Raw genomic sequence first — 27,487 nt, forward strand, 5'->3', positions numbered from 1 at the left:
TAGAATGGGTGCATCTTACAGATCATTATTCAGTTTGCCGTAACTTGAAATGTACAATTCCCACTGATGCCATTTTTGTAAAAATAGAATCATGATGAACTCAAGAGCATTGGGGTCACCTTGCGCTTTAAAACTATTATTCAACACTTTGTCTGTACACTCAATGATCCAGCAGCATGAGATGGATTTGTATCCTTGTTATCCCTGTTTTAACGTTAAAAGTGAACAGAAACTCACAGGATCCAGAATAGGCTAAATATTACCGACAGAAGATCGATGCTGCAAGTTAAAAATCAAGAGAGAAAATCACTGAGCAGAAGATAAAATCAGACATAACATTTGAAGATATATTGTATGTAGAAAGGTACAAAAATGAGACATTAGATTTCAGAAATATTGGGAAATGCCTGCAGAATGTATTATTAAAAGTTTCACACTTGGTGGCAGCACAGTACCTCCAGAGTTACATTTTATCTTGAAGATAAACGATAAATGCTGGAGTATCTCAGCGGGTCATGAAGCATTTCTGGAGAAAAGGAATAGTGACGTTTTGGGTCGAGACTCTTTTTCAGACTGAGAGTCAGGGGAGAGGGAAACTAGAGGTATGATAAGGTACAGTTTACTCTAGCATTTTGTGTCTATTGTCAGTGCAAACCAGCGTCTGCAGTTCCTTCCTACACATTTGGTCTACTATACATTTTATCTTAATATTTAACACTTAAACTGCAAATAAAACATATGTTGGGAATCTGCATATCACTGACTTCACTATCTCTTGAGCAGTGGGAACTTTAGCAAACAATATTCAACGTGAGAGCTGAAGTACTAACTAAATTAACACCAAATGCAAATAAAACAAACTGCAAGTACTGGAAATCCAAAACAAAAATGAAAATACTGAGGAAATTAGCATGTCAGACAGCATCTGTGAAAAGTAAAACAATGAACATTTTAGGTCTGGAATCCTTCATCAGCACTGGGAAATGGAGAGATGCAAGTCCGTTTTCAAAAATAGACAAGAAGATGGGGGAAGGATGTGCACAAGAACTGGAATGACTGGGACAGGACAAGTCAAAATGGCTTAATGGTGGTAGTTGGCAGCACATTAATCTTGGTCTGTGTGATGAGTTGGAGTGGTAAGGTGATGGGATCAGTCAGCAGCTACATTTATAAAGTAGAAAAGAAAAACTGACTGAACTTGATTTAAAAACTAAAAAAACGGAAAAGTGCTGGAATTACTCCACGATGATCAACAAAAACCTTTCTCATGGTAGAAGATGACCGGCTAACTTATTATTCTGATGCTTGTAAAATAAAAAATGCACACAGTTAAATTGGAGGGATTTTTAGATGCAAAGTTTATTTGCTAATTTTTTTTGGTGTAAATTATATGCACCGTTTTTTCTCAGATAATCTCTGGTGTGCTAATGCTAAATCCCTGACTGCAGTCTTGACCTGTTTCAGTTTTTTAGAATATATTTACTTTATCGATTCCAAATAATTAAGATTTGTATTAAAAACTCTGGCAATGTAACTCTCAAAGCATGTAATTGTAGCTAATATAAGTCTCTGCTGTGGCCTTGCTATGATAAAGAAATGGCACAATTGAGGCAGAGGTCAACATTGTTTGTGGCCAAAGTCATAAAAAGGGGATGTGAGCCCTGCTTAAAAGATAGCAAATAATCAGCATTAAGATTTTAATAGCAAATATTCATTTTCCCTTTTTTTTAGACATGCACTGAATGCGTTTAATGAAAAAATGTAGATTCTGTGTGATTTTTTCCCCATCATTCGTAGAAAAGGTTAAACCTAATTGCATAGCTTTTGACATAGTAAAATATATTTTTTCAACTCGTGATTATATTTACAAATTACTAAGGAATACAATATTGATAAACTAGGAATACCCTGTAGGTGGTCTGATGTGTGAAAGTATTTGTAACTGCAGGTTACTTGGTTACATTTCTGAATTTCTTATCCACAGCATATAAACCCATTTTACAATTTCTTTTCAGGATTACGTTTGTTTTCAAAGGTTCATGAGTGGACTCCATTGCCTGTAACCACAGCACTAAATTTGGACATTACTTATTTTCAGAACTACATATTCAATTGGTTAAAATTGCAGTATGGGGCTCACTCACGCGGTAATGAATACTCTGGAGCTAAAATTACAGTCCTTTGAGAATAGTACATCTTAATCATAGTCCCAATTTTCTAGATGAAGTTTATTTACAGCTAAAAAAAAGCAGTGAATCATACTGGTTCTGTAAAAAGAGCACAATCCAAACCAAATATTGCTTAAAAAGATTTTCCTCATGTCAGTCTTAATTCTCTTCATCTTCATTTTATACCTGTAACTTTCAGTTCTCAATCCTGCTGAAGAAGCTAATTAACCTATGTGGAATCCAGAATTGTCTTTCGAAAGCCTTATTACATGGGCAGTCATTCATTTGACGACAAAAATGCTCCCCACACTATAGTAAAAACTTTTATTTACAGACTTCCATATCACTGATTAATTTGTATAAATAAATATATAAAGTTAAATAGAATGTATAATTTGCATGTAGCTCCATTATTAGGGTCATGTGCCACACGTTCAACATCTTATGTTACATCATGTAAATGGCTAATACCCTCATTTCCTGTAAATACATCCTGGTTGTTCCAGTCGTGAGGTTATGGGGTGGTTGCCTTGCCTACACTCTGGCTGAGTTTAGTTCAGTTCACTTAAAAGTCCGAAGACCAGCATGAATCAGTTAAAACCGGCTTGTTTTAATTCATTCACTTTTCTCCAGGCGATCATTAATGCTGTTCTAGGTCAATTTTTCTGATCACCACTGATAGGAAACACAGCTAAACCAGCCAAATAAATTTAGTGGCTGCACTCCCACCTCTTACCTTCCCAATGTCTTTGCACTATTTACAAGGCAAGAGGTTAGAACCATGATAGAAGGTTCTCCAAGGATGTGAACCTTCATAGCATCGGGAATAACAACATCTTAAAGACCACCCCAAACATTCACTCTCTTCATCACTGGCAGCAGTAGGTACCATTGCCAAATTGGACCACGAAACTTTGTCAGAACTCTTCAACAAGTCTTTAAAAAACATAATTAGAATACCGGAAGATTACTGTCTGATTTTACTCTTCTATTTTTTACATTTATTATGATGGTCACTAGATGAAAATAACAATTTGAACTCCACATTGAGTTTTCCCGAGTTTCTTATCTCTTTCAGAAGCTTGTTAGCCAATCAGATTTAGATTTTTCTTTCCATACCACCACTCTTATTAAATCCATTAAATGTTATTTTTTATGTGAACGGTCTCGGTTTTACAAATGTGCATTTTAATTACAATAGTAAGTTGTGATCGTAAGAGGCATGTATGTTCTAAGTACATACAAAAGAAAGGTGTGGACCTCAACTGTATGTGACTCCACAAATCAAACTCCCTATTTCTCCAAATCAGGTCCATTCTTAAACTGAGCAAAGCGCGAGAGTACGTCGGCAGGTCAGGCGGCATCTGTAGAGGGAATAGGCAGGTGTCATTTTGGATCAGGACACTTCTTCAGACTAATGGAGCGGGGGGGGGGGGGGGGGGTGAAGCTGGATGGGTCAAAGTCTGACAAGTGATAGTTGGAAGATAGACACAAAATGCTGGAGTAACTCAGCGGGACAGGCTGCATCTCTGGAGAGAAGGAATGGGTGACGTTTTGGGTCAAGACCCTTCTTCAGTCCGGGCATCTCAGTCTGAAATAGGTCTCGGCCTGAAATGTCACCCATTACTTCTCTCCAGAGAAGCTGCCTGTTCCATTGAGTTACTCCAGCATTTTGTGTCTGTCTTCAGTTTAAACCAGGATCTGCAGTTCCTTCCTATACAAGTGACAGGTAAGGTGGTGAATGACAGGTGGGTGGAGTAAGTAACAAAGCCTCGAGGTGAAAAGGAGACAAAAGGGTGTCAGATGAGCAAAAATTGGGAGATTAAAATGTAAAGGTGGAAGGAGGGATATGGGTAGAAGAGAAAAGATGTGGGAAGGATTAAAAGGAAATATGGGACTCGGGGATTGGAGATGTGCACATCAAGGAGGAAAATGGAGCAGGGTGAGCTGGCTGCTGGTGGAGATAAGTGTGTGTACTGGGGTGGTGGGTTGGAGGTAAGGGAAATGGGGAGTGTAAGGGGAGTATTAATTGAAATTGGACAATTTAATGTTTATACCATTGGAATGTAGGCACTGAATACAGTGGGTAATGTTGGAGGAGGTGCAGGTGAACCTTAGTCACACCAGGAAGGGTTGTTTTGATCCCTGGATGGCGGTGAAGGAGGAGTTGTAGGGGCAGGTGTTTCACCTGCTGTGGTTAAAGGGCTAGGTTTTGGAGAAGGGGAAGGATGGGTAGAAGTTATGAGCAAATCAGGGATTCATGAAAAATTGAACGTATGTTGAAAGGGATTGAAACATAGTGCAATTGGGATCAGAGCATGTGTTGGCTGAAGTTGAAGAAGGGTCTCGACTCGAAACGTCACCCATTCCTTCTCTCCTGAGATGCTGCCTGACCCGCTGAGTTACTCCAGCATTTTGCGATACCTTGGCTGAAGTTGAAATATGTCTTGGTGGAAATTTGTACTTAGTCATTGAGACCTACACCACAGAAACAGGTTCTTCAGCCTACACTGATCATGAATCATTAACCACTCATGTATACTAATCTTACACGAATTTCCTTTTTATGCTCCCGATGTTCACATCAACTGCTCCAAGATTCTGCCACTCCCCTGCACACAAGGGGCATTTTATGGTGGCCCATTAACCTACCAATAGGCACATCTTTGGAATGTGACTGAAATTGAGAGAACCTGGAAGAGACCTATGGTCACAAGGAAAATGTGCAAACACCACACAGATAGCACATAAGGCTAAGATTGAACCCAAGTCTCTTGTGCCACGAGGCAATGTTTCTACCAGCTGCACCACTCTGCCACACCAATTATTTGTATTGGACAGAAACACTGGTCAACAGAGATAATTGCATGTGTTGGAGGTGACTGAAGAATGTGTTGATGAAGGTTGGGATATATTTGGAGGAAATAAAATCACATAGTTTGCAGATTTACATCTACATAAATTGCATTTCATGTTCACATTTTATTATGTGTTTAATACAATATTTATAAAGTAAGCACATTGAGTTCATGGGGGAGAATGAAATACAGAATTCCACCTAAGAAAAACTATTTGGTATTAATGCAGCACTTATGTTTTTCCATATCCTAAGTTCATTATATTTAACATAGAACAGAATCGTACAGCACAAAAACAGGCCCTTTGGCCCACAATGTTTGTGCTTATGTCATAATGCCTAGATCACCTCTCATCTGCCTGACCATAATCCTTATCCATATGCCGAAACAAAAATGTCTTAAATGCCACTATAATTTCTCCCTCAACCTCTACCCCCAGCAGCATGTTCCAGGCACACACCACCCTCTGTGTAAAAAAAACTTGCCCCGCACACCTCCTTTAAACTTGGCCCCTCTCACCTTAAAGCCATGCTCTCTACTATTAGATTTTTCTATCCTGAGAAAAATGTTCTGACTATCTACCCTATCTATGCCAGGTTCTGACTGTCTGTGCCACTCAGTTTAATGTATTCAGTGTGCACCGAATTAAACAAAGGGCGTAACAAAATTATTCAAAGGATTTCAACTGAACCCAATCATTAAAAGCCACAGTGCAACATTGCATTCCAAAAGTATGAATGATTTACCAAGCTTTTCTTTTTGGAATAGAGCTTACATCCATCCCCCTTTTTATAACTCTGTTCCTGTTGGTGTTAACTTCTCTGCCCTGCTGTTCCACCTCGCTTTAAGAAATAGAACAGAAAAGATAAGCACCATTTAACCACAATTATATTGCATGCATAACTTGTCAGTGCTTTTAATGTAAGGCACAATTATGAGGGAAATAAAGAAAGCAGTAGGTTCTCATTGCTACAAACATTAGGAAGTTACTGAAATGAACAGCAAGGACAACAAAAAGGGTTCTGAGGGAGTGTTTATGCAAACGAGTGATCATCTGAGGAAAAAGGTGTGAATATTTTGCTCCAAAAATGAGCAAATGATTTACTTTATCCATTCTCCATTTAATTTTGAATGTAATTGAGTCTCCTCCCATCCCCTCCCCCACAACCACAATTTGGCCCATTAAACATTTCCTCAGGTAAATGATTCATATGTTTTCATGTACTACCAGCCATTTTCAGAAATATTATATAACCATAATTAATGACATTTGTATAAATGTATCAAAATAATAATCTGGAAGAATCTCTACTTTAGGTATACTCAAGGAGATTTAACGTAGATTGAAATCCTAATTTTCATGTTTAGAAACTTTGAAGGCAAGATATTTTAACTTCCATTAAATGTTTAAAAAATATATAGTAAACCGCTGAGCTAGTATAATGTATAAGAGTAATGGAAATCTAATTCAGCATCTTCAGATTTTTATATACTGTTTTCTTCTTCAGTGTTGTTTAGGAATATTTGAGTGTAGTGATAGGTTTCTTTTTCAGTTGTTTTCTGGCTCCTGGCAAAAAAAGAAATAAAATGTTAAAAATGATTCATATTGTGCTCTACACAGCCACAAACAATCTGCTGGAAGAACTCAGCATGTCGAGCAGCATCTGTGTTGGGAAATGAACAGTCCGTATTTTCAGTCAGCAACTTTCATCTGAACTTTATGCTATATCTAGGCAATATATTAAATAATAATGGAACAAAAGTGAAGTGGCCTTTGCTTTTCATTACTTCAATATATCGGCATAACATACGGAGAGTTTATTATGATGTAGATATTACAATTCCAGTCACTTTAAATTATCCACAGGTTCAATTCAAATGTCTTTCATGTCTAATACCTTAAGCAATTGATTTAAGTTGGCATTTGCCAGTAAGGTTGTTCTAATTATATTTTTAATTCAGACTTGTAAGGATCCTCCAACAGTTGAAAATATTTTCTTACCTTGACTTATTTACATTGACCAATGTTCATCTGATACCTTCAAAAAGGGCTAATGGGACAGTGATTTTGATGGATAGACCACATTTATCACAGAAGTCTCAGATATCATTGCTTTCTGGTAGTTAGGCAGGTTTGGCTTGATCAGTTTTAAATACATGTTGGCTCAGCCAAGGGTTGTCATATCAAGGGCCTTGTCCTATGACTTCGTCAATTGCAAGTTAAGAAAGAGAAAGAACATGTGGTGAGAATGGTGATGGGGTGGTGAGGAATGTAGGACAGGTGTTCTGGTCCAGTGCTGTGATTGACCAGAGATTGCTGGAATTGACCAGAGATAATAGCTCCAAGAAGGTATGAGGAGCGTTTTGATGGCTTTGCCCCTGTACTCTGAAGTTTAGAAGGATGAGTAAAGGAAATTGTTTTGTTCATCCTGTACAAGAACGAAAAGATTGAAGGATCTCTGACATGGGGCAACTCTGGTCAGACTGTACAGAATGTAGATGTTCTGAACATGAAAGAACTAAGGAGGCTTCTGGGTTGGTGTATTTGCTTCTGGCATTTCACATGGAGTATTCTCAAATCATCTGATATTTGATAAAGCAAGATGAAAATAAAGCAAGGGATGTTCAGCCAAGTAAACAGCATCTGTTCAAACAAACAGCTCAGCTAATTTCCTGAGCTTCAGGGAAGTGCCTTGAAACATTGATTGCCATATGTTCTGTTGCCATCTGCTCTGTGCCTTTGGTTATTTCTATTTTTGTTTCCATTTCCAGCATCGACAGAGTTTTTGCTTTTTGTTCGTAAAGGAGGTGTGCTTTTGAATGGAAGACATTCATCGGCTCAATACCCAAAGAAATGTTTCAGAAGAAGCCTAGCTGTGGCCCGCTTTTGGTGAGTCGCAACTCCAGAAAACATATTCAAGACATGTGAATCCATTCAGCATTTTGCCAAAATTAAATGTAAAACCATCAGGCTATTATTTACCATTTTTACTATTTATAATAACTAAATCATGAGTAAAGTGGAGCTGTTGTAGTTCGTGACCTATTAACCTATCGTGACCTCCGTGTCCGTCGTGTCCATCGTGACCTCTTCTTTCTTGGGAACAAAGGACAGTCCATATGGCAAGATGTTCTTCTTAACACTTCAAAGCTTTGAGGCCAGTTGCTGATATCAGAAAATGGATCAGCCATAAACCGCACTTCCATGCTGACAACAGGATGCCCCAGGAATAATCCGAGCTGGAGCTTTTACACTCCTGCAATAAAACCCGCATAGCCGCATTCGTAATGTTAGCCCTTACATTCCCCTCTTTGATTATGCTATAATCACAGTGGCTGATTGACAAATATTTGGTGTATACATGGACCGAAGCAATAACAGATTAACAGAATCACAACAATTAACACAATGATACTGCCATAATGGAGAATCGGCCCCTAAAAATATCCTAAACCAAACCAATCCACCCTGAAGCATTAATTTGATCTTGGGCTAAATCTGCCCCTATTTTCTTAGTCAAGTCAAGTCAATTTTACTTGTAAGCACATTTAAAAACAACCCAGGTTGACCAAAGTGCTGTACATCAGTCCAGGTACTAAGAACAAACATACAATAGCACACAAACATAACAGCACATACATAAACAGTTCACAGCGCCCCCTCAGAGGGCTCAAACGCTAAACGCTCTTTCTATAACCTCCTTCACATGCCCCGCGATATTGGTGATATTAGAGGATACATCTGGTACAAATGTACAACATTCTTGCCCTATCATAGCACAGGTGCCCCCTTTCTCGGCTAGCAGGAAATCTAGGGCCATACGATTCTGGAGAGCGACAAGACGCAGGGCCATCATTTCAGTTGTTAACTGGCCTATTTGTTCCTGAGTCTCGTACAGTCCATCAGCAGTACAATTTGCTAATTGTTCCAGGGCACTAGCTAAGTTTCTAATTTCAGTTCCCGCCCGAGCGGTTCTCCATCTCGGGAATATTGTCCACAAAAACCTCTCAACTCCGATACAGCTCGTTTAGAGCGCCACTCTGGATGCTGTAGAGGATGACTTATAATTTGTAAATGTGGGATTACAAAAGCTAGATAACAGCACCCTGTCCAGGTCTCATAAGATTCCTGATCATACTGTGGCGAAAGTCCTGGTAACCAGACATATGCCCAGCTCCCACATATTAAGTAAATCCCATTAAGTGGTCTTGGGGGACCTGCAGTACTGATATGGGTGCATGTGCTGAATCCCACAGACAGGCTAACTTCATTTAGTCTAGATCCCATTCTACAGAAACAGGTTGTATTTATTGGTGTTTCTGGAGAGTCATGAGGAGAATTAACTTGTATCCGGGGCCAATTCTCCTGTGTTTGATTAAGATAGGGTCTCAAGGACCACTCATTAAAACACTGACATCCACAGTCATCTGATTGGTTGTCATAATCCGTACACCAATTATTGGGGCCAGGGCTCTGTGAGTGATTCAAAAAGAACCGGGCAGACCTGACTTCACTCGGAGTGAAGGGGACCGGGTAAAGAGGCATCATGCTTTTACCATGTGTTGGAACCTGGGGCGCACACCCAACAGGCAGACCGTTCCACCTGTGAAGCATATGTCTGACATAAAGAGAGGAAACGATTGGTTCGCCAGAGACCCGAGGTTCGTCCGTCTATCTGACTACCGAGGGTCAATATAATCCACAATCCCATCTTAGCCTCATGTTGTCTTGTGGTTTCTGGGCGTCTCGGACCTGAGAATGCTAGGCTGATAAAAATTGGGTTAATAATTTCATATATTCAATTAAACGCTCATCCAGGGCGTGCAGTTCATGGAGGTTGATGCACCCCTTTTCCTCTGCCCCCCCAAGTGGTTTCCCGTACAATACCTCAGCTGGGGTTAATCCTGTAATAGAGTGGGGTTATACGCATAGAGGTTTTCTAAATGTGGTCCTCAGGCATTGAATAAATGAAAAGCAAAATACCTCCTTTAAATATCTTATGTACCCACTGACCCAAGTAAATAGGTTTCAAAGGCTAATTTATCAACTAAGCTAGCACAAAATGGGAAGGGTCCACAATTCCAGCACAATTGTAATCTTCAATTCATTCTCAAATATTCAATTCATCCAGTTAAAAAGCAAATGTTGAAATGTGAAGCCAAAGATACAGAGTCTCAGTTCTTTTAGACCATCTACACTAGTCCAGCAGTCTTGTGCTCAAGTTTCCTTCTTTGTTATATCCCTGTATGAAGGGGTACATCAATGAGAAATGCTGAATTATTGCATGCACATCCTGAACACGTGGAACAGCCAGAATACTGGAGGTGTGTAGAACAGCTACTATCAACCGTTTTTGTTCCTGCAAAAACTGGCATTCATAATCCTTGGGTGACAACATCAGCTTTGTCACATGCTGACCTGGTGTTCTAAAGCACCAGCTCACCCTCCGAGCAAATGGTTATCGCTCTCAATACTAGGCAGTAAATAAGTCAATAGTAAAGCGTGCACGGAATAGGAGTAAGGAAAGGTGTTATCCATAAAATAGTTCACCATGAAGTTGCTATGCCTGATTAAAAACTTTGTCAACTTGCAACATAAATTTAAAAATACCTAGACTGAAAGACAAAAACAAAATTCCCATGTAACCTCCAATTTTTCCAAAGTACAAGACCAATTTATTTCATAGTGTGCCATTTGCTCGTTCCACTATACCTGCAGCTTGTGGATGGTGTACGCAGTGGAACTGCTGGCGGATATTTAACTGTTTGCACATTTCCTCATTAACTTTGGCTGTAAAATAGGGTTCATTGTCCAAAGTGCTCAATGTACACAGTAGTCCAAACCTCGGCACTATTTCTTTCATCATACAGTGGGTGTAATTCGAATTTAACTCCGTTTGATTCTGCATTACCCTTTCCAGTTCTTTTTCTACCTCTTCATTCTGTCTCCAAGTCATTACATCAGATAACCATCCTGAAAATTGCGTTTCTTGTAATCCTCGATCCCAAGCATTTTGTAGTTTTATTCCTTCTCCCATCAATCCTCCTACTGTCTGTATCTTATTTTGTAAGGTCTCTATATCGAAGGAATCTAACCTTCCTATTCCAGTTCCAACACCTCCATTGTCATTTCAGCAACGTTACATTCACTCTGCTTCCTGGATTCATATTCTATCCTGACGGTCAAATTTAACACATTCGGGGATCTAACCATTGGGGTACAAGTTGTATACATTCACCTTAAATGTCCTACATTGGATTTTTCCTGGGTAGTCTCTCGTACTGACCAAATTATTACTAGGGGGTGCCTTCCTTCTATCTGGGTAGCATTGGTACACGCCAGCCAATCATCTTTCTTCAGAATGCAAGTGCTGCTACTTGCCCCCCAGCCGTTCCAGCCCTTTCTGCTCCATCCCCTTAACGCAGTTTGATTACTTAACCATGCGGTTCCATCTCCTCTTTCACAAGTCATGCTTACATTCCATTTCGTGGTCAAATTGACCTTCCCTTGGTTATGTGTAATAACCATTAACTGTCCTTTTGCTGCATATCATCTGATCGTCTTTACATAAATGTCATGAAGGAAATACAGATTGACCACAATCCCATATAGATCTTGAGTGCACTTCCCCTAATAGCGGGAGTAACAATAGCAAAATGAACATTATTTATATAGTTCGAGATTTCAGACTGGATGTCAAAATCCTATCGAGACCTTCGGCTTCAATTCATCGCCTAAACACATCAACAACACAATACTTATAACTATGCACACGTAGCAATTCAATAAAATCAATTTGCAAACCCCAATGTATTTTGGGGTGATACCATGTAGCATTTATTACATCCAACATTCCCCTCTTACCAGCATAGGTAAGAGAGTGCACATAATGCAACAAAACAGGTAAAAGCGCGTTAGGGACACAAACTTTGCCAGAGGCAGTAACCCAAAGCGAGTCAGATTCGCGAGGGGAACACCCATCCTGGCTCCACTGGTGTCTCTCAACCTCGGGGGCAACCCCCTGAAGCTGGCAGTGTTCCGAAACTCTGGGCATAGCGGAAGTTGCAGAAAACTGCTGTTGTTCACCTGAAGAAACTAAAATGACAGGGGTCAGGGCCTCTGTGTGTACCAATGTGTCAGCCAATGCATTCCTAAAAGAAATGGGATCCTTGGCAGATGTATGCGAATTACATTTAATAACAGCCAAGGTTTTCGGGAGTGTTAAACCCGCTAGTAGATTTTGGACAAACAGGGCATTTTTAATCGGAGTGCCTGCTGCAGTCAAAAAGCCCCTGTGCTGACACAGGGTACCAAAATCATGTGCAACCCCAAAGGCATATCGTGTAAATATTAGCACGTTGGTCAGCGCAAAGGTGGCAGGCCCGCGTGAGGGCAAATAATTCAGCCTGCTGGGCAGAATGAGGTGTACTGAAAAAGGCTAGGGTGGGCAGTATCCTCAATCTCTAGCTCCGATCGTGCGGATTCTTGTTCATGGCGCAACTTAACCCTTTCACCAATGGTTGTCTGGGACCTATCCATGTTCCCTGATGCTGCCACATAATCGGGGGGTAGTCCCGAATATCCTGGCGGGGAGGGTAAGACCGGCACAGGCACCACCGCAGCCGGTGGCTCTGCCTGTGGAGCTGTGGGGATCGGACACGTCCAGGGTTCCTCGTCACCCTGGACTCCTGATTACCTAATAAAGCCGCTATAGACTCCAGTGGTTCGGATTCTGACTTTTGTTGTTGTTGGGCGGGATATATCCCTTTGGTACCGGTTTTAAATTCACCTCGAGCTCGGGTAGCACGGTCAAGTCTTAGATCATACACCTTACATTCCGCTTGCAAAAGATCGCATGTTTTCAGTATTCCCAACCTATCACACACTGATATCCCTCTACTACTTGCATTTTCCCTCCAACTTCGCTCCCTCGACTCCTGATGGCGCTTTTGCGCCCCCTCTTTCCATTCTTTAATCCTCTTTTTCCATTTCTTCACCGCTTCTCGCTCCCACATTAATTGTTCCACCGCTCTTATATCCATAGCCTGTCCCATTCCTGGCCTGACAACCAATCACTATATCACGTTACCAAATTACTCTTAAAGTTACCCAGACCACAGACTCATGCGATAAAGACTCTTACCTCAATATCCAAAAAAACCGAAAAAACACATGTGTTGGCGGGGCACCGCCATCATTCTTATCCAAAGTCCATCTCACATGTCTGATTGCCAATTATCCGAAATTATGTTACCAATACATTTTACTAAACGATCAATTTCACCCAGACCAAGACAATGTCAACAAGAGTGACCGCCCCTTACCTTCCAAATCCGTAACCTTATCCTTATCCTTGTCCTTGTCCTTGTCCTTATCCTTATCGGTTCGTCTGTGAATCTCAGTTGAACATAAAATCAACCCCAAACGAGGGACTTCAGTGTCTGAAAGACGTCAACGTCCGGGGTCTCGAACAACGGTCGAGAAGTGCACTCTGTCCCCTTCGGACGTGTTTCAGTCACCACTGCCTCTTAGTCGTTCGTGGTTGACGGTGCCAAAGTGATCCTGCCGACTACGCCAAATGTTGTAGTTCGTGACCTATTAACAGAATAGTCAGACAACCAAAATCGTTTAACCTCTTTATTCTACTCACCCAGGTGGGAGAGAGCCTAGATACCGGAGCGTTCAGAAACGCTCAGGAAGCTAGTGTAGTCTCTCTCTCCGAAAGCTTACATTTACACACCTTTTATACCCTAAATACATGCGCCAGTATTTTTCCATCGCTGCCTTATATGGCAAGTTTACAATGCCCTATAAATCTTTATGTGTCTTTCGGGACCTCCGTGTCCGTCGTGTCCATCGTGACCTCTTCTTTCTTGGGAACAAAGGACAGTCCATATGGCAATATGTTCTTCTTAACACTTCAAAGCTTTGAGGCCAGTTGCTGATATCAGGATCAGCCATAAACCGCACTTCCATGCTGACAACAGGATGCCCCAGGAATAATCCGAGCTGGAGCTTTTACACTCCTGCAATAAAACCCACATAGCTGCATTCATAATGTAAGCCCTTACAGAGAAATGATAGCTAGAAAATGTGAGACTTTGTTTACGGTTTCATGGGATATTAAACATGGCCTAATATTTAAACATTAAACATAAGTTTTTATCACGGCCAAGAAGGCACCCTGTGGTCCCCTCACTCATTGTAATTCAACTGCATAATAACATTTTCCCAGTGTATAAAACTTGACCTTATCTGAAAGGAAATGTAATCATGATTGTTTCTGAGTCATTTGGCATCAGTTGAGAAATTTGACGGGAAATCTCTGGCCATGGCTTATCATTACCCGCTGATATAATTTCCACATAGTCACATAGAAGTGGAGGAAATCCAATATTCCAGTCCGTACCTTCTAGAAGAATTTAAGCTTTGTTGTCCATAAGACCATTAGACCATAAGACACAAGAGCAGAATTAGACCACTCGGCCCATCGAGTCTACTCTGCCATATGATCGCGGCTGATCTATTTTTCCCTCTCAACACCATTTCCCTGCCTTTTCCCCCTAACCTTTGATGCCCTTCCTAATCAAGAACTTGTCAATCTCTGCTTTAAAAATACACAATGTCTTGGCCTCCACAACCTTCTATGGCAACGAATTCCACAGATTCAATATCCTCCGGCTAAAGAAATTCCTGTAATCTCCATTCTAAAAGCACGTCCTTTTATTCTGAGGCTATGTCCTCTGGTTCTAGACTTTCCATGTCCACTCTATCTGGGCCTTTCATTATTTGGTAGGTTTCAATGAGATCCCCCCTCATCCTTCTAAACTCCAACGATACAGACGCAAAGCCATCAAAACGCTCCTCATACTTTCCTGGAGCTATTATCTCTGGTCAATTCCAGCAATCTCTGGTCAATCACAGCACTAAACCAGAACACCTGTCCTGCATTCCTCACCACCTCACCACCATTCTCACCACATGTTCTTTCTCTTTCTTAACTTGCAATTGACGAAGTCATAGGACACGGCCCCTGATATGGCAATCCCCTCTGACCATGAAACAACTACCTCCATTCAACTGCTCATTTCTCTCTGCCACCTCACTTGGAATTGGTATTGCTTTATTATTGTCACCCATATGGAAATACAGAGAAAAATGTTTTTTGTGCTATACAGACAAATCATACCTTACATGAATACATTAGGTAGCACAAAAGAAATAAATAAGCAATAATGCAGAATATAATGTCATACTATCTAACTGTCTTAACATGGCTGATCCCTCACTCACTATTAGATCTGTGGCTCCAAGCCATCTTGAACTAAACTTCTGAATATAATACTGGCTACCACTATTTTTTACTCTAGGACTATAAAAAGTTTGGTCAATTGCCAGCTTGTAGTAGAGGGCCAAACATTTGAAGGAGTTTGATTCTCAGCGCATCCAACATCCCCATCATAATTCAATAGAATTTCCAGGCAGGGCCTATTTTAAAGAATGGAAAGTTTTAATAAACGCTTCAGAAGTAGTTTGCCTGGATTTTCCACTTGAGTTTTGGCATGCATGGAAATTAACTAAGAGGAGATTAGGCATGCAGTTGCAGGGTGGAGATATTTCACATGGCCACAGCATTACTTATTCCATCTCATCTAAATCACCTCCTTATCAACAATTGCAATGTCTTGTCCTTCCAAAAGAGTCATATTATTGGAAGTATTAGTGAGCAAATTTTTTTTTCATCAAAACTAACATCTAATTGGTTCTACATGACATTTTGCCCCCATATTTTCATTCCCTAACATATTGAAAAGGATAGAGAACTTCCAATAGAGCATGACGTACATGTGTGTTATGCAACGTGAAAACAGGCCCCTTAGCTCAGCGATTCTTGATTGACCATCGAGCATCAATTTATGGAATTACAGATGCTGGAATCCTGAACTGGAAGAACTCAGTGGGCCGAGCAGTATATATGGAGGGATTGGACAGATGATGTTTTGGGTCAAGACCCTTCTTCAGACTGGAGCATTGATTTAAACTAACTCTGCATTAATCCAATTTACTCTTCCATATTCATACAATCTCCCCTCAGATTATACTGTTCACCAACACACACGGAGTGATTTCCAGTGGCCCATGAATCCACCAACTTGCCCATCGTTATGATGTGCTTGTGGTAACATTGAACAGATGCTGTAATAAAACTGAATATCTCACAGGAATTTGATTCAAGATAGAAACAACTGGCAGGATGTCTACCTTAAATAATATGGGTATATTATACATTATGTTCAAGGTTAATAGTCTGAAAAACCACCACCACCCTGCCATGAAGTAAATTCTGTATCCAGGTGGCTAGAATCCCATGTGATCTAACCTTCCAAGCAGCCTACCATGCAGAACTTTATCAAAGGCTTTGCTGTAGTCCATATAGACAATGTCAACCTTGAAGGTTACCTCTTCTAAAAATGCAATCAATTTTGTAAGACAATGTCCCACGTGTAAAACTATGTTGACTCTCTCTAATCAAACTATGAAACTATCCCTAATCATTCCCTGTCCATCCAAATGCATATATATATCTTATCCCACAGAATCCTCTCCCCTAACTTACCTACCACATATGTTATGCCCACTGGTCTATAGTTCCCAGGCTTTTTCTTGCAACCCTTCTTAAATAGAGGAACAACATTAGCCACCTTCTGGCCATCTGGCTTGTCGCCCATGTCTAACAATGACTCATACATCTCAGCCAGAGCTCAAGCAATTTTTCCTCTAGCTTTCTACACTATCCTACAGATATATCTGATCAGGCCTGAGAGATCAATCTACTTTCATACCCCCTTGTACCTCCAGTACCTCCTTGACTGTAATACAGACTGTCCTTGAGACATCCCCATTAACTGTCCCAAGTTTCCTACTCTTCATGTTTTTCTCCACAGTAAAAACAGAGGAGCAATTGTCCTTAAGGAACTTGCCCATGTCTTGCCACTCCAGACATAATGTGGTACAACATTTGCTTTTCCTGTGGAACATCTGCAAGCAATGTAACTGCCCGCTGGATGTTGAGCACTTGCTGAGGCAGAACTATCTCCCTGTAAAAGTTTTCTTGTAGAAATTGAATGTAAAGCATGAATGTGAGTGATTTTTTTTCTGCATGAGAAGTGATGTAACAGGTAACTCTAACAAATGAGAAAATACAAAGCTTGTCGCGTGGCATTTGATTTATAGATTCACTTTCTTGACCTGAGTAGGTAATTAAACCACTTCCATTGTGAATTCTGAGCCTGAGCATAATTCTCCTGCTGCTCACATCTTCAACATAGCTGCTGAGAGTTAAGTGCTATTGGTCTCTTCCTCCCACTGTTGGAAAAAGTGTTTCTCTTCTGTCTTTATTGCAGCTGACAGTTATTATAGTGATGCCACACTTTAGTCGTATATCAGTTGTAGCCTAGCACTTTTATTCAGCCTTCCCAGTGCTCTGGTTAGAGGGCGCAGAAATTAAAGAATGATTAGAGATAGTCAACATGGTTTTATGTGTGGGAAATCAAGTCTCACAAATTTGATTGAAGTTTTTGAACAGGTGACCAAGGTGATTGAAGGTAAATATTGTATGCATGGACTTTAGCACAACCTTTGACAGAGTCCTGCATGCTAGGCCGCCTTGAAGGTTAGAACATATGGGACCCAGCTTGATCTTTCCAATTGCATAAACAATTGGCTTCTTAGTACGAGGCAGTGGATGGTTTCTTATCAGATCGAAGAGCTGTGACAAGTGATGTGCCACAGGGATCGTGCTTGGTCCCCCATTGTTTGTAACATTTATCAATGATTTGGATGATAATAGAGGTGGCATGATTAGGTTTTTAGTTTATTATTGTCGCTTGTTCTGAGGTAGAGTGAAAAGCTTTGTTTTGAATGCTATCCAATCAAATCAGATAATGTTATACATAAATACAATCAAGTCAAACTCAAGTAGAATGGATAAAGTAAAGGGAAAATACAGAATATAGTTTTCAGCATCAGTTTCGTAGACAACGTCCAATGCCACAATGGGGTAGAGGTGAATCGGACAGTATACTAGTTTATGGAAGAACCGTTCAGATGCCTGATAATTGAACAAAGCTGTTTCTGAGCAATTTAGTAAGTTAGTACATTTTCAGATTACTCCAAAACTAGTGATAGGAATTTTTTTTTTCTTAAGTTACTAAACAATTTATATAAACTGGGAAAATGGGCTAAGGAATGCCAGATGGAATTTAAGTTGGACAAGTATACATACACAGTGAATGACAGGGCGCAGGGGAGTGTGGTAGAACAAGAGACTGAGGGGGTACAAGTACATAGTTCCCTGGAAGTGGCAATATTGGTTCACAGGGTGAGTAAGGCTTATGGCAAGTTTGCTTTTATTGGTCTTGGCATTGTGTATAATAGTTGGGGCGTCATTCTACAATTGTACAAAATGTTGGTTTGACTGCACAGAGTATTGAGCACTGTTCTGGTCACTACGCACTGAGAAGCATGTGATTAAGCTAGAAAAGCCACAAACGAGATTAACTAAGATGGTGCCTGTACTGGAGAGCATGAGTTACAGGAGGAGATCGGACAGGCTGGGACCATCTTTCCTGGAGTAAAGGAGGCTGAGAAGAATTTTTGAAAGGTGACAAAATTTATAAGGGGAATAAATAGGGTAGAAAGTTACAGTCTTTTTCCAGGGATAGGGGAGCCCAAAACTAGAAGGCATGGGTTTAAGGTGAGAGGGGAAAGATTTAAAGGGGATCTGACACAGTGAGTGATGGAACGAGTTGTAGAGGAAGTATTGTAGGGATGTACAGTTCAATATTTGAAAAAGAAGTCTGCACAGGCAATGAATAAGAAATGTTAAGACTGATATGGCCCAACGCACCAAAATGGGGCTAACTCAGATAGGCAACTTGGATGAGCTGAGTCCGTATAATCGGGACAATTCTTGGCAGAAGTAGAAAAAGGGGCACCATAGATCAGCTTACATCATGTATATGCTTACAGCTTATATATGCTAGAGAAACATCGAAGAACTAATATGCAGTTTGTACAACATTCCTTCTCAAACAAACCAACTCTTCAAAAATTCTTTGAAATCCAGCTGCAATGCATTCTGTGGGCAAGCAACAGGCTATTTTCACACCTTTGATATAAGGGACATGGAAGTCAATATTTATTATTTCAATTCAGTCGTAATCAGATATTATTTCCTCCACTGATATGATTTCAAGATTTCATGCAGACATTTTCTGTCCTCATTCAGAATTAAAAATGTAGAGACTTTTGTCCCAACCACAAGCATTTCACACATGCATGGCAGGGTTATCTATAACTGACTACTGCTTATCTCACCTATCCCAGACTAAGGAATCTGTGGACCTCAATTATCATTATCCAGAATGATCTTAGAGAGTTGTTTCTTGTTTTTGAACAGATTGCAGTATGCAAATGATCTGGCAGTTACAAAGCAGTCTTTGTTAGCCATACTCTCTGTCTAAAAATATCTTTTTTTAAATAGTTGATTATTTCTGTCCTTTTAGCTGTTTGTGTTAATGCTTAATCCAATTTCTGTGATTGAAAAGTGATTATATATAATGAACAGTTTACATGCAAGTTGATGCCATTTTTATATACATTATGTAAGCAGCTTGATATGACAAACAGCCACTTCATAATTCATAAGTTCATGTTATAGGAGCAGAATTAGGCCATTCGGCACATCATCTACTCTCCATTCAATCTTTCCCTCTCAACCCCATTCACCTGCCTTCTCTCCATAACCCCTGATATCCGTACTAATCAAAAACCTCCACCTTAAAAATATGCATATACCTGGACGCCACAGCCTTCTGTGGCAATGTATTTCACATATTCACCATCCTTTGATTAAAGAAGTTCCTCCCCTTCTCCTTTCTAAAGGTCCTTCCTTTTATTCTGAGGCACTCCCACTAGTGGAAACATTCTCTCCGCATCCACTCTATCCAGGCTTTTCACTATTCAGTAAGTTTCATGGAGGTCCCCCCTCATCTAAACATCAAGTACAAGCCCAGTGCTGTCAGACACTTAAATGTTAACCCAATCATCCCTGGAATAATTCTCGTAAGCCTCCTTTGGACTCTCTCTAATGCCTGCACATCCTCCCTCAGATATGGGGCCTACAACTGCTCACAATACTCCAGATGTAGTCTGACCAGTGGCTTACAATATAAAGCCTCAGCATTACATCCCTGTTTTATATTCTAGTGCTCTCTAAATAAATGCTAACATCGCATTTGCCTTCCTCACTATCGATTCGACTTGTAAATTTACTTTTTGGGAATCCTACACCAGTATTCCCATGTCCCTTTGCACCTCCGATTTCTAACGTTTTGGGCTTTTACCTGAAGCTAGAGGTTTAACACAGTACTGAGAATAATTCATAAAATGAATGGACTATAAAAGATCAATGTCTGGATGTTGTCCCACTTACAGGCCAAAAGACCATTCTCAGCACAGGGTTTTGATGCACAACAATACTATCCTTGATTACTATTATTAATTTGTTCTTGTCACATGGTGTGATATTTTTAATGTATTTCTAATTGCAGAACAGAAGGGACATTATATTCCATCGATACCTATTCCTTGCATTGAAATTCAGACTTTGCATTACTAATTTTAATATAATTTTTTGTGTGGTGTATATCCACGATTAGTAGTGATACAGAGATGAGAGATTCCATAATTTGTTTTCACACCTTATGATACAAAGATCATTCAGATTGACCATTATTTTATTATGTAAGCTATTAAAGATTTTAGATTTAATATAATTGTAAAGAAACCATCTGGATCATATAAAGAAGTGCAGCTAACATTGTCCACTAATGTACTCTGAGAATGATTTGCAATTCTGGTACACTACTTGATTACGAATCTAGTTTAGTGTTGCAAATTTCTTGACAAATAAATTACAATGGGTTACTGGAAAATTATACACTTGGATAAGGGGAATAATTTAATCTTTCCTCTATTCACGAGAACATTTTGGGGTCAACTGACATTAAAGTTTAAACATCTACAATATGCTTCACATCTCCCCATTTTTAGCTTCACTAGGAATGCGAGACAGATGGGAAGCTGATCCACTCTGTGGCACAGGTTGACAAGTAACAGTTTTGAGGTGATGTGCCTCGATTGTTACAGTCTTCTCACATCTCTGCTTATCTCAGCCATGTTTCCCCTGGCTTGGGAAATTCAAAAGGTGATGGGAGGCCAAAATATGCATTTAGAGGATTGCTGTGGGACAAGAGGGTCAGGAATGTGTCCCACAGCCTGATAATCTTACCTCCTTCCAGTTCCAACATTCCCTGGCATTCCCACACTCTGTAATCTTCCCGCACCCACAGATCTACTCGCATCCCCTGTCCTCCCCAAACCCGATCCTCACATTCCCTGACCTCCTCCACACCACCTGACCCCTCCTCCTGATCTCCCCTCACTCTCTGACCTCCCCACATCCCCCGTATTTCCTTCACCCCCTGTACTCTCCACACTCCCTGTACTCCCCACTCCCTGACTTCCCCTCACCTCCTGAATCCCCACACTCCCGATCCCCACTATCTTTGACCTTCCTACACTCCCTGACCCCACACTCCCTGATTTCCATGCTCGCTGACCTCCTCACATCGCCTAGCATCCCCACACAGATATCCACACACCCCCTAACCCCACAATCGCCGGCCTTCCCACACTCCCTGACCACTCCACAATCCCTGACCTCCGCACAATTCCTGATCTGCCCAACATTGTTGTCCATGATTTCTCTCTCAATCCACATTCTCTACCTCCCACTGATCAGTCACGCATAAAACTGGCATGCAACTTTCCTCCTGATTTCCCAATTGATCTCATAATCTGAAGGTACCTCCCCAGGCCACAATGTGTTGGAGAATGCATGACTTACGTGGTCGACAAATCTTTTGGCAAGATTTAAGAGTAGAAAAGTTGTTGTCATTTCCACCACAACCTGTGTAGCTGAATTTCTCACAACTGTATGAATCTGGGTTGAAGTATAGCCGTGGGATATTAGCCTTGCAGGCCCCTCTATCTTTGGGTTTCGTGCAGAATGAGGGAATCACTGTAACAGAATCATATGTAAGTTATACAAACTTTCTTTGTGCCCAAAAGCATTATTTAATTTGAAATAAAGACAAAAAAATGTTTTGAAAGAATTACATGAACTTGGATTGCACTCCAGCTGGCAGGAATATTGGTCTTTGAAGTTATTGCCATTGCCATTGCAGCCCCCATACACAAACTCCTCGCACATTCCCATCTTGAAGTTGTAGAAATACCTTCGAAAGTAAGCACGGCATCTTCCCGGTTCTTGTGTCTGCCAACATTTGCTGGAAATTTGTGGAACTGGGAAAAAAAGAACTTTATTATAATCTAATAACATAAACATATTATGCGAAGGGCACTTGGGCACATTCTCATCTGTGATAAATCACACACTATTAGTGTTCGTGACACAATTAGGGATCATTGGAAGTGCCTGCAGGGCAGCACTCAGCTTTTTTTTACAATAAGTGCAGGAGGAGGCCATTCGGCCCTTCGAGCCAGCACCGCCATTCAATGTGATCATGGCTGATCATTCTCCATCAGTACACCCGTTCCTGCCTTCTCCCCATACCCCCTGACTCCACTATCCTTAAGAGCTCTATCTAGCTCTCTCTTGAATGCATTCAGAGAATTGGCCTCCACTGCCTTCCGAGGCAGAGAATTCCACAGATTCACCACTCTCTGACTGAAAATGTTTTTCCTCATCTCCGTTCTAAATGGCCTACCCCTTATTCTTAAACTGTGGCCCCTGGTTCTGGACTCCACCAACATTGGGAACATGTTTCCTGCCTCTAACGTGTCCAACCCCTTAATAATCTTATATGTTTCGATAAGATCCTCTCCCATCCTTCTAAATTCCACTGTATACAAGCCTAGTCGCTCCAATCTTTCAACATACAACAGTCCCACCATTCGGGGAATTAACCTAGTAAACCTACGCTGCACTCTCTCAATAGCAAGAATATCCTTCCTCAAATTTGGAGACCAAAACTGCACACAGTACTCCAGGTGTGGTCTCACTAGGGCCCTGTACAACTGCCGAAGGACCTCTTTGCTCCTATACTCAACTCCTCTTGTTATAAAGGCCAACATTCCATTGGCTTTCTTCACTGCCTGCTGTACCTGCATGCTTCCTTTCTAGTGACTGATGCACTAGGACACCCAGATCTCGTTGTACATCCCCTTTTTCTAACTTGACACCATTCAGATAATAATCTGCCTTCCTATTCTTACCACCAAAGTGGATGACTTCAAACTTATCCACATTAAACTGCATCTGCCATGCATCCGCCCACTCACACAACCTGTCCAAGTCACCCTGCCACCTCATAGCATCTTCCTCACAGTTCACACTACCACCCAGCTTTGTATCATCTGCAAATTTGCTAATGGTACTTAATCAGTGGTCTCTTGTTGCTCAGGTATCTAATGTACAGCAGGTCACCCTATCGCTAATGTAAATGGCATGGAAAGACACAACATGCTGAAGCTGTTAATCCAGCATTCAGAAGGGTCTCGACTCGAAAAGTCATCCATTACTTCTCTTCAGAGATGCTGCCTGTACCGCTGAGTTACTCCAGCATTTTGTGTCTATCTTCAGTTCAAACCAGCATCTGCAGCTCCTTCCTACACACTCCAGCATAATGCCTTTCCTTGGTAAACCAGCATCTGCAGTTCCTTGTTTTTACAATGTAAATGACACATTTACTTCATGAGCAGCTTGGCCACTGTGTTGGTATTGTCTATCAGATTTGTTTTAAAAGTACCCCCCCCCCACCCCCTTTCATGTGAGATAAATATTAATGTAAAAACTACTAGTTTGCTCATCTTTAGAAATGTCCAATCCCCGTTGTGATTCCCCAGCCGTGAGGACATTAAGAGTTCTGATCTGGACTCTGTTCTAATTGCTGTGCTTGCCCTGCCAGAATCACTGGCTGCTCAGGAGTAACAGGACCAGGATACCATTGGGGTGTCTTACCTCCCTGGTGCCAGGGTCAAGGATATCATTGAACAGTCGTAGTGCATTCTTAACCCAGAGGGTAAATAGCCAGACGTCATGGTTCACATTTGGTAAAAAAATAAAATAAAGGTAAAAGGAGGGATGAGCTCCTGCAACATAAATCTGGGCAGATGGGGTACTGGCATCTTGACAACTTTTTAAAATTATTATTATTATTATTTAAAAAAAATATTATTTTTATTGCTTTTTCGAATAGCATACAAAAACATTTAACATAACATAACATAACATAAGAAAGCACATCAACAACAAGGTTACTTTTAGGCACCTAAAGGCACTTTAAATAAAAAAGGAAGTAAGGCACGTTTCTGCTGTAGTACATGTTTATATATAAAAACTGCTCCCACCTTTAATAACCTAACCAGGAAATAATCACAATGAAAATAAAGACAGTCAGCAGTTCACTACAAGGCCTCAGTAAAATCTTCCCCCTCCAGAAATTTCATAAACGAGTCCCAAATCTTTTTAAAAGTGTCGTATTTCCCCTTAACTATATTTGTAAGTTTCTCCAAAGCAAGACACTGCAGTAATCCATCAACCCAACTTTGCTTGTTTGGCCTATAAACTGATTTCCATGACAAAGCAAGTTTATGTTTAGCTTCAAGAAAGACAAAATATAACCATCTTCTTATCTTCTTGATAAGTTTACAGCTTGCTGGAAAACACCCGAAAATACAAAGTTTAGGACAGACATTCCCAAAAGCAATGAAACAAGCTATCCTCATGTACATCATATTTGAGACACACATCAGGTGTATTAGGGTTAATGCGATGCAGTAAAACAGGAGTAATATATAGTCTCATTATCCATTTGTACTGGAGAAGGTATTAGATGTCTTTGCAGAAATTAAGGTAGATAAGTCCTCAGGGCTGGATGAACTGTATCCCAGTCATCTGTTACAAACAAGGGTGGAGATTATTGTCGTCCTGAGTGATTTTTAAGTCTTAGCTGGACACGTGAGATGACAGATGACTTGGAGGACAAAAAGTGTGGTACCCTTATTCAAGTGGGACAGCGGGGATAAATCAGGAAATCATAGGCCAGAGATTCGAACACAATGGTAGGGAAAATATTGGCACACTAGCTGAGGAGCAGGATTAATGTACACTTTGAAAGGTAGGGGTTGATCAGACATAGTCAGCGTACTATAGTAAGCAGAAGATTCCGTCCAACCAAGTTAATTGACTTTTCCAGTATTAATGAGGAGAGTACAAGTGATGTAATCTCTCTGGACTTCAATAAGACTCTTTGACAAGGTACTAGATATAAGAATATTTATCCGATAGCCTAGAGCCCAAGGGATGCAGGACAAATTGGCAAATTGGATCCAAAATTGACTTTTTTATAGGAGGCAAAAGGTAAAGGTGGAGGGTTTACCTCTGTGGTTTGAAGCCTGAGACCAGTGGCGCTCTGCATGGGATCAGTGCTGGGACCCTTCCTCTTTCTGACTTACAGGAATGATTAAGATGTGAATATGGGAAGTATGATGGGTGTTTACATCACCCTATCCAGGTGATGTAAAAATTGTGGCGTTGTTAACAGTGAGGAGGGTTGTCATATGCTAGAGGAAGATATTGATCAGTTTGTAATGTAGACAATGTAATGGCTGATGGAATTTAATCTCACTAAGATTTTGGTGCTTTTGTGGGACATAACCAATAAATCGTACAGCCTTGGGAAAGCGAGATACAGAGGAACAGAGGAACCTTCGTGTCCTCGTCCAAGGGTCCCTGTGTGTATGTGCAAATATGAGTGGCCATGTGTGAAATAGCTGACTTCTGGAAATTATTGATGAATATGTATTGAATAATGGGTCTCTGACAAGGAGCAGTGCTTTGAAAATAGCAACAAACAGAGGGGTTAATGTAATTTCAGAGAGTGAGATAATATTTTAAATTATCAAGGCACTGCCATCTCAAAGGAACTAAACAACATCCACAAGCTGGAGTGATTTCAAGGGCAGTTTACATTTATGTTAAGGGCCAGCATAACATTCTGATGTGCAATGTTTACAGGGAGCACTGGAGAGTTAATATTCACAGATGGACTGGATCTCAATCTGCAGCTTTCAGTATCCAAACCTGTGTTTGCAGTTTAAATACAGTGAACTTTTGAAGTAGAGTCTCCTGCAATCTTTCGAAGATGTATTTTGCTTTTGCTACATCAGTTTAACATGGATCTTGGGTAAACCCTAGTGACTTTAGATTTTGAACATCAGCATTTGGTGTGGCTGGGTTAAAAGTGATTGGATTTACTTTAAGTGAAAGTGGATTTTGGTGCACAAAGACCCCCGTGGCCAATTCTTTGATGGAATATTCTGCAGGTGGAAATACATTGGTTGCATTCCCATTCATTCAGTCTCTGGTGCTCCCACTTGGTATCTAGTTACATACAGGCTTTTTGAATATGTTTTTCCCAAGAGCTCCACTTCAATATTTAACATTTCAATTAGCCCCAAACTAAAAGGTACCAGAGGAGCATGAGGGGAGAAAGGTGTGAGGCCAGGTGGGGCACAGGGGGGAAGAGGAGAGGGGAAAGAAGGGGGATTCATGGGGGGAAAGGAGAGGATGTAGCTACCTAAATTGGAGAATTCAATATTCATACCATTGGATTGTAAGCTGACCAATATGAGGTATTGTTCCTCCAGTTTGCGTGCGACCTCGTTCTAGAAATGGAGGAGACCCAGGGCAGAAAGGTCAGTGTGGGAATGGGAAGGAGAGTTAAAATGGTTAGCAACCAGGAGATCCAGTAGGCCGAGTGCAAATGTTCGGTGAATCAGCCGAGTCTCTGCTGGATCTCGCCAATGTACATCAGGAACACCGGATGCAGTAGATGACATTAAGTGGCCTCTGTCTCACCTGGAAGGATTGCTGGGGCCCTGGATGGAGGAGGTGAGGGAGGAGGTATTGGGACAGGTGTTACCTCTCATGCATTTGCAGGGGAATGCACCTTGGGGAGGAGGAGGTTTGGGTGGGAAGGGATGAGCTCTTCCAGTTTTCTTCCCTCACTGTCCCCCCTGCTCCTCAATCTGTTTGAAAAACTGTCCTGTCCCGAAAAGCCACCTATGTTCCCCTGGGGTGCTGCTGACCCATTGAATTACTCCAGCACTTTGTGTCTTTCTTTTGTAAACCAGCATCTGCAGTTCCTTGTTTCGACATTTTTCATGAGTGCTTTCCCATGTGTTTCATATTTCTTAAAAACCCTGTCTGATTTCGTAATCTTAAACCTTACATACTCTTTCTTTTTCTTTTTGACTAAATTTACAATTTCTTTGGTCATTTAAGGCAGGTTAATTAGCCTTTGTAAATC

At 40.8% G+C, this 27,487-nt stretch overlaps 1 protein-coding gene across 1 annotated transcript in view; it reads right to left on the reverse strand.

Annotated features, from left to right (window-relative positions):
* Positions 1-5,164: 5,164 nt before the first annotated feature.
* The window catches only part of tfpi2 (tissue factor pathway inhibitor 2), a 50,693-nt gene continuing 28,370 nt past the window's right edge, over positions 5,165-27,487 (reverse strand). Inside the window, exons 3-5 of the mRNA XM_078422794.1 lie at positions 22,272-22,457; positions 22,000-22,173; positions 5,165-6,593 (exon numbers count right to left, since the gene is read on the reverse strand). Coding sequence (XP_078278920.1) covers positions 6,541-6,593; positions 22,000-22,173; positions 22,272-22,457 — 413 coding nt within the window. The 3' untranslated portion in view covers positions 5,165-6,540. The remainder of the gene's footprint in view (positions 6,594-21,999; positions 22,174-22,271; positions 22,458-27,487) is intronic.

The sequence above is a fragment of the Rhinoraja longicauda genome, chromosome 2 (genome assembly GCF_053455715.1).
Source record: "Rhinoraja longicauda isolate Sanriku21f chromosome 2, sRhiLon1.1, whole genome shotgun sequence".
Lineage (NCBI taxonomy): Eukaryota > Metazoa > Chordata > Chondrichthyes > Rajiformes > Arhynchobatidae > Rhinoraja > Rhinoraja longicauda.